At 52.0% G+C, this 16,836-nt stretch overlaps 1 protein-coding gene across 1 annotated transcript in view; it reads left to right on the top strand.

The window, feature by feature from the left end:
* CRB2 (crumbs cell polarity complex component 2) overlaps positions 1-15,695 on the top strand; it is a 63,726-nt gene extending 48,031 nt beyond the window's left edge. Inside the window, exons 7-13 of the mRNA XM_081179637.1 lie at positions 2,520-3,464; positions 3,895-4,457; positions 7,264-7,429; positions 8,399-9,266; positions 10,756-10,872; positions 12,717-12,843; positions 14,941-15,695. Coding sequence (XP_081035763.1) covers positions 2,520-3,464; positions 3,895-4,457; positions 7,264-7,429; positions 8,399-9,266; positions 10,756-10,872; positions 12,717-12,843; positions 14,941-15,168 — 3,014 coding nt within the window. The 3' untranslated portion in view covers positions 15,169-15,695. The remainder of the gene's footprint in view (positions 1-2,519; positions 3,465-3,894; positions 4,458-7,263; positions 7,430-8,398; positions 9,267-10,755; positions 10,873-12,716; positions 12,844-14,940) is intronic.
* Positions 15,696-16,836: the final 1,141 nt, after the last annotated feature.

Below are 16,836 nucleotides of genomic sequence, written 5' to 3'. Positions count from 1 at the left end.
ACAATCAGCTTATTGTTGGCAATTGTTATCAGTTGATTGCCAAAGCTTCAAAGTGTAATGCACTGCACAGAGTTTTGCAGGTTGGAAGATGCAGGACAGATAAAAAGAAGTATAAAGGTAAAGGTAAAGGACCCCTGACCATTAGGTCCAGTCGTGGCCGACTCTGGGGTTGTGGCGCTCATCTCACTTTATTGGCCGAGGGAGCTGGCGTACAGCTTCCGGGTCACGTGGCCAGCATGACTAAGCCACTTCTGGCGAACCAGAGCAGTGCACGGAAACGCTGTTTACCTTCCCGCCAGAGCGGTACCTCTTTATCTACTTGCACTTTGATGTGCTTTCGAACTGCCAGGTTGGCAGGAGCAGGGACCGAGCAACGGGAGCTCACCCCGTCGCGGGGATTCGAACCGCCAACCTTCTGATCAGCAAGTCCTAGGCTCTGGGGTTTAAGGGACACCACCCGTGACCCTTAAAACCGTGCCTTAAAATCCGTAGGTAAAACCGTGGATCACTCTTTCACAGGAGGCAGTGATGGCCACGAACCTAGATGACTTCAAAAGAGGAATAGAAAAATTCATGGAAGAGGAGAAGGCTATCAGTGGCTCCTGGCCGCAATGACTCTTCTTCACGTCCACGGTTGAAAGGCAGCAATTCTTCTGAATCCCAGTTGCTGGAAGTGGCAGGAGACTGAGTATTGCTGCTTGCAGTTTTCTCACAGGCACCTGGTTGACCACTGAGAGAACAGGATGCTGGACTAGATGGGTCACTGGCCTGATCCAGCCTGATCCAGAACAAAACCATTGCTGTCGTAGAGAGCAAGGGTGGCCGTGTGGGTAGAGTTTTGGGACTGGGCTAAAGAACTCAGGGTTCGAATCCCCACACACTCATGAAGCTCCCTGAGTGATCTTGGGCAGTCACTAACTCACGTACCTCACTAACCTCATGTACTTCAGAATCTGGTTGTGAGGATTAAATGGGGAAGGGGATAACTGCATAGAGCACCTTGAGCTTGGAGGAAAGGTGCAATGAAAAAGTTGAAATAATAACTTCAAAGCACAGCTGTTCCTGATGCCCCGGCCCACCAGCACAATAGGAGACTGTGCAGCTTCAGGTAGCCAAATGGTGCCTAAACATTTATTTGCTAGTGCAGGGACTTGTAAAGGCTATTAGATAGCGTTGTTGTTGTTGTTGTTGTTGTTGATTACCGTATTTTTCACTCTATAAGATGCACTTTTGCCCTCCTAAAAAGTTAGGGGAAATGTGTGTGTATGGAGCGAATGCAGGCTGCACAGCTGTCCCAGAAGCCAGAACAGCAAGAGGGGTCGCTGCACAGTGAAAGCAGATATCCCTCTTGCTGTTCTGGCTACTGGATTCAGAATATTTTTTTTCTTGTTTCCCTCCTCCAAAAACTAGGTGCGTCTTGTGGTCTGGTGCGTCTTATAGAGTGAAAAATCTGGTGCCTGCCCTTCACCCAGGGTGGGGTATAACATTAAAACACAATATAGAATACAGCCTAAAGCAGCTTATAATCACAAAAATAAGGTGGGTCCTAAAAAGCCAGGATAGAGAGATGCAATTTCAGCATTCACAGGAAGCTGTATAGTGAAGGTGCAAGGTGCACCTCTGTGTGGAAGGAGTTCCAGAGCTGAGAGGCTGCCACAGAGAAGGCTCTGTCCCAGACCTCGACTTCCTCTGAATTTCCCAGGGCAGCAGAACTACCAAGAGGGCTCTCTCTGCTGATCTTAACACCTGAGAGGGTCTGCAAGGAATGAAGTGGTCTCTCAGATATTAGGGGGCCTGCATAGCTTTAGGGCTTTGCACACGAATGCACTGGCCCTCTTTCTGTAATAGCTGGCTCCTGAATCTCAAGCAGCATTGAGGAAATTAATCTCTCCCTTCACACTGACATAAGAACAGCTTTGAACCGCACTACCTTCTCTCCATTCTTAGGTGGGAGCATGAAATCCTCAGGCACCCATCTTTGCAAGGGTGGCTATAGTTGCATCTCCAAAGCTTAGCTTGCACACTCACTCTTCCTGCAGTGCTTCCATGCCTGCCTGCAGGGCAAAGGCAGGACCAAATTCCACATTCCTCTCGTGCTCTGGTTCCTCCCAAACCTGCAGGCCAGGCGTAATAATGCCATTAAGTGGAATAATCCAGGCTTTGTTTATCTGTGCAGCTGTCTTGGTGGATTAGTAGGAAGCTGGGTTAGGGGGTTGGAGGGGTAATAGGCCTTCTTAATCAAGGGTTTGCTCTCATTACCAGCCCACTAGCAAAGGAGGACACCACTTCCCTTCTGCCAGGCCTGATTTGTAGCCTCTGTTCACCCCACTGTAGTGAACCCAGCAGATGCTTTAGCTCCTTTGCTGCAGTGGAAGCAGCAAAGCAAGTGGTGGGCTTGTGTGTCAGGGTTGGGAGTGGTGTCTCTCAGCAAACAGTTCCCACTTCAACTTGCCCCTTCCTTCCTTCCTTCCTTCCTTCCTTCCTTCCTTCCTTCCTTCCTTCCTTCCTTTGTACGCCAGGTGTGGAGTGTGCCACTGACATTGACGAGTGCGAAGACCACCCCTGCCAAAACGGAGGAGCCTGCGAAGATGGCATCGCTGACTACATCTGCCATTGCATCCTTGGTCCAAACGGCATTGCCTGGGGTGGGAAGAACTGCTCTGTGGAGCTGACTGGGTGCCAGAACCACAGTTGCCAAAACGAGGCCTTGTGCATCCCCACCTACCAGTCTGAGTCCCACGGCCACCTGTGCCGCTGCCACCCTGGCTTCTATGGCTCCACCTGTTCCACGCCAACCACCTTCTCCTTCACAGCCAGTGTCTACCTCTTCATCAACATGACTGCAGACGACGAGAGTGCCAGGGAGGCGCCAGAGGGGCACCAAGCCAGTGTGGCTCTCCGGTTCCGGACCACCCTCCCCGATGCCGTCCTCTTCTACCGAGGCCAGCCAGGAGAGCACCTTCTCCTGGAGCTCTCTGGTGGCCTCCTGCGAGTGACACTTTTGATGCAGGACACTCCGTTGTCTTTCACCTTGGAGGCACTGAAGGTGGCCGATGGCCATTGGCACAAGGCAGAAGTCCTGCTGCAGGATTCTCTCGTGCTCAAACTTTGGCATGAAGCCTGTGCTGGGGGTGTCTGTTTGCATAGCACCCCCATTGGAGAGGGAGCCCCCATTTCATTCCTGCCCTCCTTTTTGCACATATATATTGGAGGAGTTGAAGAGGACTTAACGCCTAATCCAACAAAGAGTTTCCTTGGTTGCTTGGAAGACTTGCAGATTGATTCTAAGGTTGTCTTGCCACAGGAGGTGATCGGACTGAAAGCCCCTGGGTTTGAGCTGGGCTGCGAGAGGACAGAGTGGTGTCACTCCCAGCCCTGTGCACATGGCGGCCAGTGCATTGACCTCTGGGCAGACTTCCGCTGTCACTGTGCTCGGCCTTACGAAGGCCGTACATGCGCCTATGGTGAGTAATGAGTGAGAGTGCTTGTTGCCCCTCTGAGAGGGAGGTGGGTTGGCTTGGAAGCAACCTTCTGTTTGGGGGAGGTGATGTAGGCCTGGGGTGGAGAGGTTGCAGCGCACGGTTCATGTGCTTGATCTTATGGCAATAGAGCCAATTCTCCTGGGCACCCACTGTAGACCCAACAGAAAGTGCCGCTGGGTGCTCTTCTCCAATGCTCAAGGGCAGGCAATTGCACACACAGCAAATTATGGCCGTGAAGGTTGCAATTGCCAGTGCCTAGGTTATGCTGTGGTCCTTCTGCAGAACCTCAGCCATTTCCAAAGGTCCCAGAGGGATGATGAATGGGTTGAGACCAGCCTAGTGGTCTCAGAATGGTTTTGTTCTGATGCTCCCTTCAGCTCAGAGTTGCCATTCATTGTTCTTTCTTCCTCAGAGTCTCCTGCAGGAACTTTCAGCCAAGACAACTCCTCAAGCTTTGCTGCCTTTGCAGTTAGCAGCAGTCTCGGGGCAAACTTTAACCTTTCGTTTTTCATCCGAACTCTGAGGCCCAGTGGTCTGGTGACCCAAATCAGCAACCAAAGCGAAGTTTTCCTCACAGCGTATCTGAAGGATGGGCAGCTCCAGCTGGACGCACCTTCTGCTGCTCCCATTGGGCCAACTGGGCAGCTGGCGGATGGCACCAGGCACTTTGTAGTGCTTTCTTTCCACAATGGTCTTGTTTACACCAGCCTTTCAGGCAGAGAGGAGGAACTGGGACCCCTGGTGGTGACTCCTCTCCCTCCTGGCTTCGTGGTTCATGTGGGTGGACTCCCGGACCAAGACAGTGCTGGCACGTGGGGAGGGCCTTTTAAAGGCTGCCTTCAGGATGTTCGACTCAATGACTGGCAGATGCAGTTTGCCCCTCATCTGGCTGCTAACCACAGTGGCCCACAAGAGAGGCTTGTGGGGCAAACCACCAACGTTGGTTTCGGATGCACCTCTGATGACACCTGCAAGGTAAGGAGAATGCCAGAAGTTGTCTGTCTCTGCTGAGAATGGTATTATAGTGCAGCCTTTGCAAGCCAGGTGCCCTCCAGATGTTTTGGACTACAATTCGCATCAGCCCCACCCAGCATGGAGTTGTAGTTCAAAACATCTGGAGGTGACAGCAGGTCGGCAGAGGCCAACTTGCACCTCTGTGAACTGAAGGGCAGAAGGAGGCCACAGGCCTAATGAGCTCAGTGATGGTTTCCTCAAGTGGCCACCAGCATTCCCTTGCAAGCCCACAAGCAGGATACGCCTCCAGCAGCTGGCAACTGGAGGTATCCTGCCGGGAAGTCACACCTTGTGAAGACAACTATATCAGGGCCATCGAAGCAACCCATGGAACGAATTCCATAGGAGGCGTGTGAAATGGGGTTTGCTTTTGCCAGACAGCAAAGTTATGACATTTCCTTTTTGTTTATAGTTTAGAGAGAAGGCAAGGAACAGTGAGGAACACACATGTCAGAGGTGTACAAAGTATGTGTGATTGTGTAGAAAGCTGATAGAGATGCATTTTTCCTCTCTCAAAACTCTGATGGATGTCCAAGGAAGCCAAATGTTGGAAGATTCAGGACCAACAAAAGAAATTCTTTCTTGAACTGTGAACCTCCCAACTGCAAGAGGCTGTGATGGTCACCAACTTGGGTGGCTTCAAAAGAGGACGGGACAAATTCATGCAGGAGAATAAGGCTAATCGTTGGCTAGTAGCCTTGATGGCTGTGTCCTTCCTCTCCTCTCAGAGGCAGTATGCCTCAGTACCAGTTTCTGGGACAAATCTCCACTGTGGGAGCTGCTGCTGTACTGAGGTCCTGTTTGTGGGCTTCCCAGAGGCATCCGGTTGGCCACCGTGGAAGTGAGTTCTGAACATTTCTGTTCCAACTACCTGATATAAATGAGCTGCTGAGAGATTGCAAATGGGCCAATGGGTGCATGCAAAGCGGAGCCCAGAAGAATTTGTGCACAATTGCTCTGCCAGTTTCCTCCCCAGCGACAGAGTAGCAAAGGAAGCAACCTTATCTTGAGCCAGGCCATCTAGACCAGTGTTGTCTACTCTGGCAGACAGCAGGTCTCCAGGGTTTCAGACAGGTGTCCTTCTTAGCCTTACTTGGAGATGCTGGAGATTGAACCTGGACCTTCTGGATGCAAAGCATGTACTCCGTCTATGGTCTTCCTGCAAGAACAGCAGAGGAAGCTGCTGTTCACTAAGTCTATTTAGCTCAGTGTGGTGGACACAGACTTGCAGTCTCTTTCTAGGGTTTCAGAGAGGTGGGCATGCCAGGCCCTACCTGGAGATGCTGAGAAGTTCACTGGGACCTTCTGCACACAAAGCATCTCCCCCACCTCTTTTTCCATGACACACTTAAGCAAGAGGCGGGCAGTGAGTCCCAGTTTGCCAGAGGAAATGCCTGCACATGCAGGGCTCATGCAGGGCTGTTACCACCACTTCATAGTTGCTCTTGCCTTAGCACTGGCATGGCATGGAGGTGAATGCCAAGGGGGGGGGGTCACCTTAGATAGCCTTTGCTAACCTGGTTTCCCCCAGCTGTTTTGGACTACAATTCCCATCAACCCTAGCAAACCAGGCTGGTGAAGGGTGGTCTAGACGCTTACACGTTTCCAGCATTTCCTTCCTATGTTCTTCCTCCTAACGCTGTCAAAGGACCAGGCATTGGGCAGGCAGGAGTAACAGCATTGACCTGGCAAGGTGGAGTATGGACTGTCCTTTGCCTCTCTCCTCTGTTCAGCATGTGCTCATGGTCTCTCTCTCTCTTTGTCCCCATCCAGCTTCTCACTCCCTTGCTTGGCCCTCAGACGAGCATCTTCTGCCACAAGGGCCACTGCATGCATGGATTGCAGCCTTTCTGTCTTGAATTGGCTTGGAGCTAAAGGCACCTCTTGCACACATAGAGGTCTAGAAAGAAGGCTTTTTTGGCAGGGGGAAATTTGATCCAGTGCTGGCCTACCCAGTGCACCACCTACACAGAGACACACAGATGCAGGGGACACACACCCACACCCGGCCACCACTTCTCTTGCTCTGTAGTAAGTTACAGAGGGACAATGCTCCATCTTTATGGAGCTTAAAAGTATCCAGCTCATTAGTACAAAGATAGCTTCCCCCTAACTAGATCAATTCCTGCCTCCCCACTCGATAATAACTTGGCCTCAGACCTCTCCTTAAGTACCCAGTGCAAACGAGAAGCCAAGTCCCAGCTTTCCAGTTGTTGCAAATGGGGAGGGAGCAGAAAGTCTTAGAGACGGTATCCTGAGCACAGTGCCCTCCCTCACACCACCAAAGCTGCCACCAGAGTCTTGCTTGCAGCAGAAAAGAAAAGCACAAAGAGGCAGACATGGGTGGTGAGAAAGTGAAAATAGCAGAAAAGTCGAGCGTAAGCATGAGAAACTGCCATTTCTCCATGTGGCTCACTATGATCTATGCTGACTGCCAGGGGCTCTGCAGCGTTACAGAGAGGAGGCACTCAGACCCCACCTGGCGATGCCAGGGAGAGAACCTGGGACCTCCCAGCACTACCACTGAGCTAGACACCTTCCGCTGAGGCAAGAAAGGTTCTAGCTAGGGTTGGAAATTCAGTTGCTAGCCATGCATCCCACCGTTTTCATCCAACGGCAACTATGGCTCCCAGGCATTCCTCATCCAAATCTGCTAGCCTTCCCCCTGCCCCTCAGACCCCCAGCAATGCATGTCTCTCCAAAGCAAAAGGAAGAGTGGACCCTGTTCCTCCTCCTCCTCTGACCAGGCTCCTTTCTTGTCTTTCAGTCTGGGCCATGCCTCAATGGCGGCCAGTGCACCGTCACATGGAATGACTTCAGCTGCAGCTGCCCAGCCAACTTCACAGGCAAGCGCTGCCACGAGAGAGTCTGGTGCATGAGTGAGCTGTGTCCTCAAGCCACAACCTGCGTGGATGTCCCTTCCGGCTATGTCTGTAAGCATCATGCAAGGGCCAAAGGCAACCTGAAGCAAGACGCGCAAGAGCCTCCCCTTTTCTATCATTCATTTAAAGAATTTATAAGAACATAAGAGTGGCATGCTGGATCAGGCCCAAGGCCCATTTAGTCCAGCATCCTATTTTCACAGTGGCCAACCAGAGGTCTGTAGGACAGCAGGAAGCGTGCAACGGCACTCCCCTTTTCTGCGGTTTCCAACAACAATTCAAAAGCATAATTGCCTCCAACTGCGAAGGTGGAGCCCAGCCATTGTGGCTGGTAACCCTCAGTCGCCCTCTCCTCAATGAATCCTGCATAAACCACTTAATACAGAATGCATAAGCATAAGAGTATCTGAAACTGCATGAGATAAAACCAATCATAAAACAAATCTGCAAATCACAATAAAGCCCCTAATTGCAGATTGTATCAGCTGTGGACTGAAATCTCCCCACCCTTCACAGTGACTAGTGCAGGTAGATATCCCTGTTCCACCCAGGCCCCCTCATCCTTTAAAATGCTCACTGTGGGCGAGAACACAAGAGCCTGATGGATCAGAGCAAAGGCCCCTCTAGTCCAGCTTCCTGTTCTCAGTGGTGGACCATTTGCCCCAGCAGGAAGTCCGCAAGCAGGAGATGAGCACAACGCAGCCCTTCTCACTTGTGATTCTCAGCAGCGGGTGTTTAGAGCAGCGGTCTGCCTTCAACAGACCAGAAATTTGCCATGGAAGTTTGTTTTAGGGGGCAACACATCCTTCTTTAGTGGCCTCATGCATGCGTCATGAAAGTGGTGGCTAGGATTGGCACCAAGAGAGATATAGACAGTGATGCTCCTCAGTACACAGGGATAGTCAGTGTTGCTCTCTCTCGGAAGATACCTTCAAATGGGGGTCCTTGTTATTTTCAGTGGAGCCCCCCCCCCCCGACCTGCCTCCTCTGACTGCCATGTTCACCTTCTCCTCCTTGCAGGTCTGGCCACGGCCACGTTCCATGAGCGCAACGCAGCTGAATTCACAGCCAACGCGTCCATCACCAGAGCCCTCCATAGCCTCCGCCTGGACTTCAGAACAAGGGACCAAGACAGCATCTTGCTGCGGGCCGTGGTGGCTGTGGATTCCCTCCTGGTGGCCATCCAGAACTCCTCTCTGCTGGTAGAGATCAGGAGTGGGAACGGCGTTGAGGGGGCAAACCTCCTCAGGCAGGTGCCAGTCTCAGATGGCGCCTGGCACACGCTTTCGCTGTCCATGGAAGATCCCTTGGCTCTCTCGTCAAGATGGCGCCTTTGTCTGGATGGGTCCGTCAACACAACCCTCCAGGGCAATGCTGGGAACCTGGACTTCCTGAAGAGCAACGCACTCATTGTCCTTGCTGAAAACTTCACTGGCTGCCTTGGGCACGCAGATGTGGGTGGAGTGCTTCTGCCACTGGCCGCCCCCACCGCGTACCCACAGCCAGAACAGTTCCTGCAGACAAACAGCCGGGCAACCCTTCTTGGCTGCCAGGGGCAAGACGTCTGTGCCTCCAGCCCGTGCCTCCACCAGGGCACCTGCCAGGACCTCTTCAACACCTTCAGCTGCTCCTGCAGCCCTGGGTGGGAGGGGCCTCTGTGCGAGGCCAACATTGACGACTGCAAGTCCAGCCCCTGCCTCCACGGCACGTGCATAGATGAAGTGGCTGATTTCCAGTGCAACTGCGAGAAGGGCTACATTGGGAAGCGCTGCCACATTAACGTGGACGACTGCATTAGGCACCAGTGCCAGAATGGTGGGACCTGTGTGGATGGGATCTACAGCTACTCCTGCAAGTGTCCCCCACAGTACACAGGCCCTCACTGCGAGTAGGTGTCCCCCCGACCCCTGCCCCCTAAGGATACTGCTGGAGGGAGCAGAGCTTCCAGGGATGGTGCTGGGAAGATTAGCCTGAAGCAAGCTGTTTGTTTGTTTGTTTCTCTGTTATTATTTATATTTAAACACAATTACCAAGCAAATTGTTGTCTTCCAGGGCAAATGTGCAGATGTTGAGTTTTGCATGCAGTCATCCACATGGCATCAAAACAGACTTTTGGGAAATCTTCTATGCTGCAGATTAAGCTTGCGTCCACAGGGCATACACTTCAATCTAGAGCATTAAGATAATTTTTCCGTAGTGGCTGCTGCAATTGAGACAGAAGGGAGATTACTGCACTACAGTTAATAACCAATACACTGTTTCTTTACTGATGCCTTTTGCACGCTGCTCCACAGCAAAACGTTCCCTAAGCAGCTCGTGATAAACAAGTAAAAGAAAACCTTAAATCAAAACAAGAAACCATTAAAAGACGAGGGAGACCTGGCATGTTTAGGAAGCAGGCTTATAGCGTGGAAAAGTTCCATTTCTTTCAGTAATTCAACTTAAAAGGTGAAACTAATATATGAGATCGACTCATGACATGCGAAGTGAGATCTGCTTCTACTTCTCCGAGGTCCAATCTTGCTCCATTTGCAATCCTTGTTTTGCTGATTTCATTGAATATTCTAATATTCTGAGATGGTTCATTTGGGGTTTTCATCAGCTGTACGCCAGGATCATCACAATTGTAACAAATCAAGGCTTGACCTATCTCGCTTGGCATGTCACGAGTCTATCTCATATACTAGTTTCACCTTTCAAGTTGAATTACTGAAAGAAAGGAACTTTTCTGCGATATTCTAATTTTTCAAGTTTCACCTGCAGTTTAGCCTGGCTGGTGGAGTCTCTCTGGGGCTTCAGGCAAGAGCCTCTCCCACCTGGAGGTGACAGTGGGGGTGGGACCTGAGACCTTCAGCATGCAAAGCAGGTGCTCAGTCACTGAGCTGAAGCCCTTTGAGTTATAATGAAACAGGACCTGCTGCACCTCCGAAATGCAAAGCAGAGGTCTGGATTGCCCAAGTCTCTCAAAAAGCCTGGGTAGACCAAGAGGCCCCTGCCTGGCACTGAAAGGGCTGGGAAGCTGGTGCCAGGAACTGAGCTTCCCTGGGAAGAGAAGCCTTGCCTGCCTCACTGCATTTGGCCTCTGGAAGGACCTTGCGGGGTCAGATGCATATGGGACGTGGTGGCCTCTTGGGTAGTCCCGCCCCAAGCCTTCCTGGGCATCAGGGCAGGGGCGGCCAATCACAGCCCCAGGGTCAAAGTGGGCGTGGTCAAAGGATATCTAGTTGTTGTATCTATTACGAGTACAGATGTGCCGGCACTGCCAGTCTTTGTTTTGATTTTGTTAAAAGTCCCTCCCCCTTTTAAACAAACTTAGAAAATGTATGCTGTATGTATGCTTACAATCTTCTCCTTCTCCTCCTCCTTCTTCCAACCAGGTGGCCGTACCCACCTGAGCAATGCGGGAAGAACTTCACCTGCCTGAATGGCGGCAAGTGCATGAGTGGCGTCTGGGGAGCCAACTGCACCTGCAAGCCAGGCTACACAGGCAGAAGGTAGGACCAGAGTTCCCCATTGCAGGCCAGGCCAGGGGCCCAAGGAGACCAGCAACTGGTTTCTTCAAAAGAGCAGCTTGGCTGTTTTCACAGAATGCATTCTCATTGCATTACCCTTTAAAAACAATCCTCTTTGTATCCAAATAATATCTATATAATACTGAGTTTACAACTGCATAGGTAAAGGTAAAGGGACCCCTGACTATTAGGTCCAGTCGTGACTGACTCTGGGGTTGCGGCGCTCATCTCGCTTTATTGGCCGAGGGAGCCAGCGTACAGCTTCCAGGTCATGTGGCCAGCATGACTAAGCCGCTTCTGGCGAACCAGAGCAGCGCATGGAAACAGCGTTTACCTTTCCGCCAGAGTGGTACCTATTTATCTACTTGCACTTTGATGTGCTTTTGAACTGCTAGGTTGGCAGGAGCAGGGACGGAGCAATGGGAGCTCAGCCCGTTGTGGGGATTCGAACCGCCGACCTTCTGATCGGCAAGTCCTAGGCTCTGTGGTTTAACCCACAGCGCCACCCACATCCCACCTACAACTGCATACAGAATATTAAAAGGCAATGGAAACCAGAAATTCCCAACAACCTCATTTCAGTGAGGAGTCTCTCTCGTTCCTGCAAATAGGCTATAGCTTCTGATTCCTTAGAGCAGAGGTTTTCAACCTTTTTGAGTCCCCGGCTCCCTTGACCAACTCCATTCTTTGTGGGGCTCAGGGGCCTACTTACGTCCCCCCTTGCCTGCAGAGCTGGCAGCCCCTCACCCTTTTTCGAACACCCTCCCTTGTGGAGTGTTCCCTCAGCCTCCTCTCCTCTCCCCTCTCCCTGGGAATCCTCTGTGCAGCTGCTGCCGCTGGTCTCTGAGCTGTCCCCCCTCTGCCCCAAAGAGCGATGCCTCCTCACACTGCCCCACAGGGACTGGGGAAGCACCCCTGGCCAGCCAAAGGTGCACCATTCGCCTGGGGAGGTTGTAGCCAGGGCTGCTGCAACAAACAGCTGTGCAAGCCTTGGGGAGGCAGAGATAGAGGAGGGCATCAGAGGAGGGAGGGAAGGAAGGAAAAAGGGACAGAGGCCAGGGTTGCCCGTGGCACCCCTGACCATCCTTCAAGGCACCCCAGGGGGCCACGACACACTGGTTGAAAACCACTGCCTTAGAGGAAAGATCTTTATCAGATCTCACTTTCAATCAATGCTCTGATTCACCAAAGATCATTGAGAAATAGGTGCAATTCACACTTATTCACTCTTCCTTTATAGAAAATTTGCTTTTGGGTACCAAACTGTGCTTCTATATAAAATGCAAGCTGCCTGAAAGTCTCCACAAGACTAAGGATGTGATTATAAATCTGTATGAGTGCAGAATAGATACTATTTGGATATATTTGGGTCTCTTAGTTTGTTGTGTGTAGAGACTATTGCCATGAGAGACTCACACAAAGCACACAGCTGGCCTGTCCTTATTGCACCAAGAAGACCAAACCACCCTAAGATGCAGTTGGCCAGTAAGTCATCTGGACCTGTGGGAGGGCTGGAGCCCACAGATGGAAGCAAGCAGGAAGTGGGAAACAGACTTTTTTAGCTTTTGGTGCCTTTCAAGAAGAGAGACCTCTGGCGGTTTCTAAGCAGGCACTGCTGAGAGTGCAAAGCCCAGCATGGCAGCTGAGTCTTCCACAGGGCCGGCCCTTGCAGTACAGTTAGCTTGCACCTGGAGGAAAGCCTCTCCAGCTCGCTAAGTTCACCCATTGAAGAGGCAGAGCCCCAAACCAACCCCTCCCCTCCAGTGCCTATTGCAACGCCATCATTTCTTTGGGCCGAGGCTGACTCTTGCCAATTTCTTCTGCAGATGCCAGATCAACATCAATGACTGTGACCCCAATCCCTGCCAGAATGGGGGGACCTGCCAGGATTCCGTAAACCGGTATCGATGTGTGTGCAGTGCCAGCTACACTGGGGAGCGATGCGACATTGACGTAAGTCACTGCTTCCTGTGCGTAGTGGAGGGTCAGGCGTTTGTCTCTTAAGGCTAAGGCAGTTTGGCCGAGAGGGAAAGGAACTGTTTAAAAATCCTGGGTGGATTCAGAGGCAGGGTGGGGGGCACTGGGTCTCCTCCCCCCAACTCTTGCACCAGGAGAGTCAGCATTTGCACTCAGAACTTATTTTAAACATCAGGCCAAAATGCTCTCTCTCTGTCCTTGGAGGTTTCGAAGCAGAGGTTCGATAGTCAACTGTCATCTATTATTTAGCCGAGATTCCTCCCTTGCAGGGGGATGGACTAGATGACCCTCAGGACCCTCTCAACTCTAGGATTCTATGAAAATGCAATCAAATAACTCCCATTAGCATAATTTTTGGATGGTTGTGAAATTCAGAAAGTTTTAAGTATTATTGGGGGGGGGGCATAGGTCAGTGACGAAGTGTGAGGGAACAGGGTCCCCAGGAGGTGAAGAGGGACAGAGAAGCACATTGTTGGTCAAGTGCCCTGGGGAGAGGGGTCTGTGCCTGTATGTGTCGAGGGCCAGGAAATCTATATGAATTTTAAAATAAGGCTAAGAATACCCAAACCGAGCATGCTGTTTGCTTGTGGTGCGAGAGAGGTGCTAGATGCTTTGCTCAGCAGACAGGGGATTAAGTCTGTGCATGCTCCTCCTTGCATGGAATGTGGTTGCATGTGGGTGACTGGGGACTGGTAACATACTAACCTTGATTGCATGAACCTGTCCTTAATGCCATTGCATGTCTGCAGGGGAGACAGGCTCTCTGCTGTTGCTGTTGCAGCTGTGCCTCCTCCGGCTGATGCTTCTAAACAAGCCCTTTGTTTAGAAGCCTTTGCATGCCTGAGTCTGAGGCAGCAGCCCCACTGCCTCCAGGGGTCTTGGCGCTGGTCCCTTCCCGTGGGCTTCCTGCATGCTGATGCTTGCTCTGCTGCCTCTTCTCTTTCATTTCATTTCTAGACCACAACTAACCTGTGTGTCTGGCTCTGAACAGTGCACCCTCCGCGGCCTGGCCCCTTCTCCCCATTGTGATGCTGTCCGGTGGGACAGAGCCTCCTGAAATCTGACACAGAATATGCTCCACCTTGTTAAGCGCACCAGATAAAAGGTTTTGAGCTGCAATCTGCTGGCCCCACGCCAGGGTGGAGAAGCTGCTTGCTTAAACTGCCCTCTAATATAGCCAAACCCTATTCCAATTGCACAACACATCTGATATATCCAATTGCAAGGCTTAGGAGCTCAGAATCCACCCAATTACCTGCTTACAAATCTCCCTCCCGGTTTCTCTCTGGGAAGGTAGCGGTGGCTTGGCCAGCAAGCGTCTTAGCTGCTGAGCTGACACACTGCTGTTTTTAGTAAGGCTTACGCTAATCTTGTGTCCCCGAAACAGTTCTGTGAGTAAGCTCTGAGCTGTAGGTGGCTGCTTTTCCTGTACTGCCGTGGACAGCATCTGCATGCAAGTTCCCTGGCTGAGGATGCATTAGCCGGACTGCCACCCTGGAAGGGGACCAGACATTGATAAGGTGTGCATGTTGTGAGATTAGATTTCTTCCTGCTGATCTGTAGAAAATCTTGCACAGGCAATTGGTGCTTCCTACTAACCACCCTGCTCAACACTCATAACAGGAACAGGGAAGTGTCCCCATATGACAAATTGTCCCAAAGGAGCACTCTTGCCTCTTGAGGGCAGAGGCTACCATACTCCCCACACCTGCTTCTGTGCATGGCTGATGTTTGGGGCTGCATTTCCTTTCTAGCCACACTTGTGAAAGGTCAGGGCTGCAAGCGGCTAGCATTTTTGAACTGGCAGGGATTGCAGCCAATTGGATCCTAGCTATGCCTCCCTCCTAGAGGGAGTTCTAGTGCCTGCTTTCTGCAGCCAGAAATCCAGCCCCTTTCTCCATATCCCTGTTCAAGACTACTGACATTTTGTTCCTGAGCCTTGGCCTACTTTTAACACTGACCTGGGGGACAGCATGCACCCCTTCCTTTCCCTCTCAAGTGCCACACAGCTGCCAAGCGACTCCCCCACTGCCCACCGAAGGCTCATTCTTTTTCCATTAATTTCTCTTGCAGAGGGGGACGCCAGGTGCTCTCTTCCCATTCCCATTAATTGAAGTAGCGGTGCCAGTAGCCTGTGGTTGCTTGCTGCTACTCATTATTATCTTCGTGCTTATGATCCTCACGGCCCGGAAGAGGCGCCAGTCTGAGGGGACCTACAGCCCAAGCCAGCAGGAGGTGGCAGGAGCTCGCCTGGAGATGGACAGTGTGCTCAAGGTGCCGCCGGAGGAGCGCTTAATATAGGCCCTGCTCTAGTGAGGCAAAGGGGTGCCTTGGCAAGGCCTGCACTGAGGTGCTGGGCTTGTCCCGGGCTGTGCACCTGCTCGCCCACCTCACCAAGCTCCTTAAACGCAGTGGAGTTGCAAGCGCGAGAGTGGCTGGGCCACAGGTGCACCTGGGAATGGCCGAGGCTCCCCAACCCATTCTCTGTGGCTCTTTCCCAGAGGCAGCAGTTAGGCACCCCCCTTGCCCCCTTCCCCGTCCATCCCTTGGCTCAAGGTGGAGCCTGCCCACAGGCCTCCCTTGCAAAATGCTGTTCTCACAGGCAGAACTGCAGGCTGCCTCTGCCTGATTATGCCGAGGGGGGGGGCGCTTTCCCAAGACCAGCACCAACACCAGCCAACCTTCAACAGAAACAGCACCACCGATCCTGCCTCCCTGTCAGACATGGCTCCAAGGGGTGGAGAGACTTCTCAGAATCCACTGAGAACATTTGCACAAACCAACTCGTTTTATAAAACAGCCCCCTTTGGGGGTGGACTCTTTTGACATCCCCACAGGTACCATTTGTTGGTGGTGCTAGTGATGGAGATGGTGAATGTTTGTGTGTGCTCATTCAGTTCTTCTTGCCAAATGGTGTGGGAGGAAGGCCGTAGGATGGAGGAGGGATTGTGGCCCCTTGAGGATTCAGTAATGGCAGAAGCAGCAACAGAGCCTGCATACGGACATGGTCCTCTCTCTCTCTCTCCCTCCCTTCTTGCCCACCCACCCACCCACTTGAGATTGAGACTCATTAATAGCCCTCTGTCTCCCATGCTGCTGCCACCATCTCAAGTGGTAACTGTAAAGCTGCTTGGTTGGCTTCCTGGCTCAGGGATGCTCACCTGTAGATTACCAAGCGATGAACCTGCCCAGCGATTGCAGGGTTTCACCTTGTCTGAAATGCCACTGCATCTTGTTCCACCACAGCGACCAGCTTGGGCCCAAGTCAGCAGCTCCACGCTGGTAGGCACCGTGGGAGCAGCTGGGGGCGCAGTGCTTATCACCCTCTTCGGCCTCTCCATGGTTGCCATGAAGAAGAGGAGGGCCACCCAAGGAACCTACAGCCCCAGCCGGCAGGAGAAGGATGGGGCTCGAGTGGAAATGTGGAACGTCATCAAGCTGCCACCACTGGAGCGGCTGATCTGAATGCCAAGGAGGTGGCAGCTGTGTGCCCATGAACTCAAGACTGCAACGACCCACTCCCCATGGCGCTTCTCAGGTGTGGCTTCATCTGGTCCCTCCTTGCAGCATAACTAACAGGCAAGAGAGTCAGATTCCCTGTTGCTCCACTGGGCCTTCTGTGCTGGGGCGACATGTTTTCGGTGAATGGTTAGCCAGCAGTGGAAGAACACAGTGGAGAGTGTTTCAGGGGCCGAAGTCCTGCTGTCTGCCTGACCAGAAGCACCTGATGCCTGCACTGTTGGTCTACTTACAGGGAGAAGCTGAGCAAAATCCAGGGCTAGGAACTCAGCAGAAACCTTGCATGGGTCATTAGTCAAGCAGTGGCATGGAGACAGAACAGGGTTGGATGAAGACTGGGAGCAAGCACTTCTGTGCTTGTTCAGACTAATACCACACACATCTCCAGAATCCAGTGATAAGCAGAGCCTTCCCTTTGCTAGAATACAGCGTGTCCCTCCCTACTTGCTG

The sequence above is a fragment of the Podarcis bocagei genome (assembly GCF_964188305.1).
Source record: "Podarcis bocagei genome assembly, chromosome: Z".
Lineage (NCBI taxonomy): Eukaryota > Metazoa > Chordata > Lepidosauria > Squamata > Lacertidae > Podarcis > Podarcis bocagei.
The sequence above is the reverse complement of the archived record's forward strand: the minus strand, read 5'-3'. Positions and strand labels throughout refer to the sequence as shown.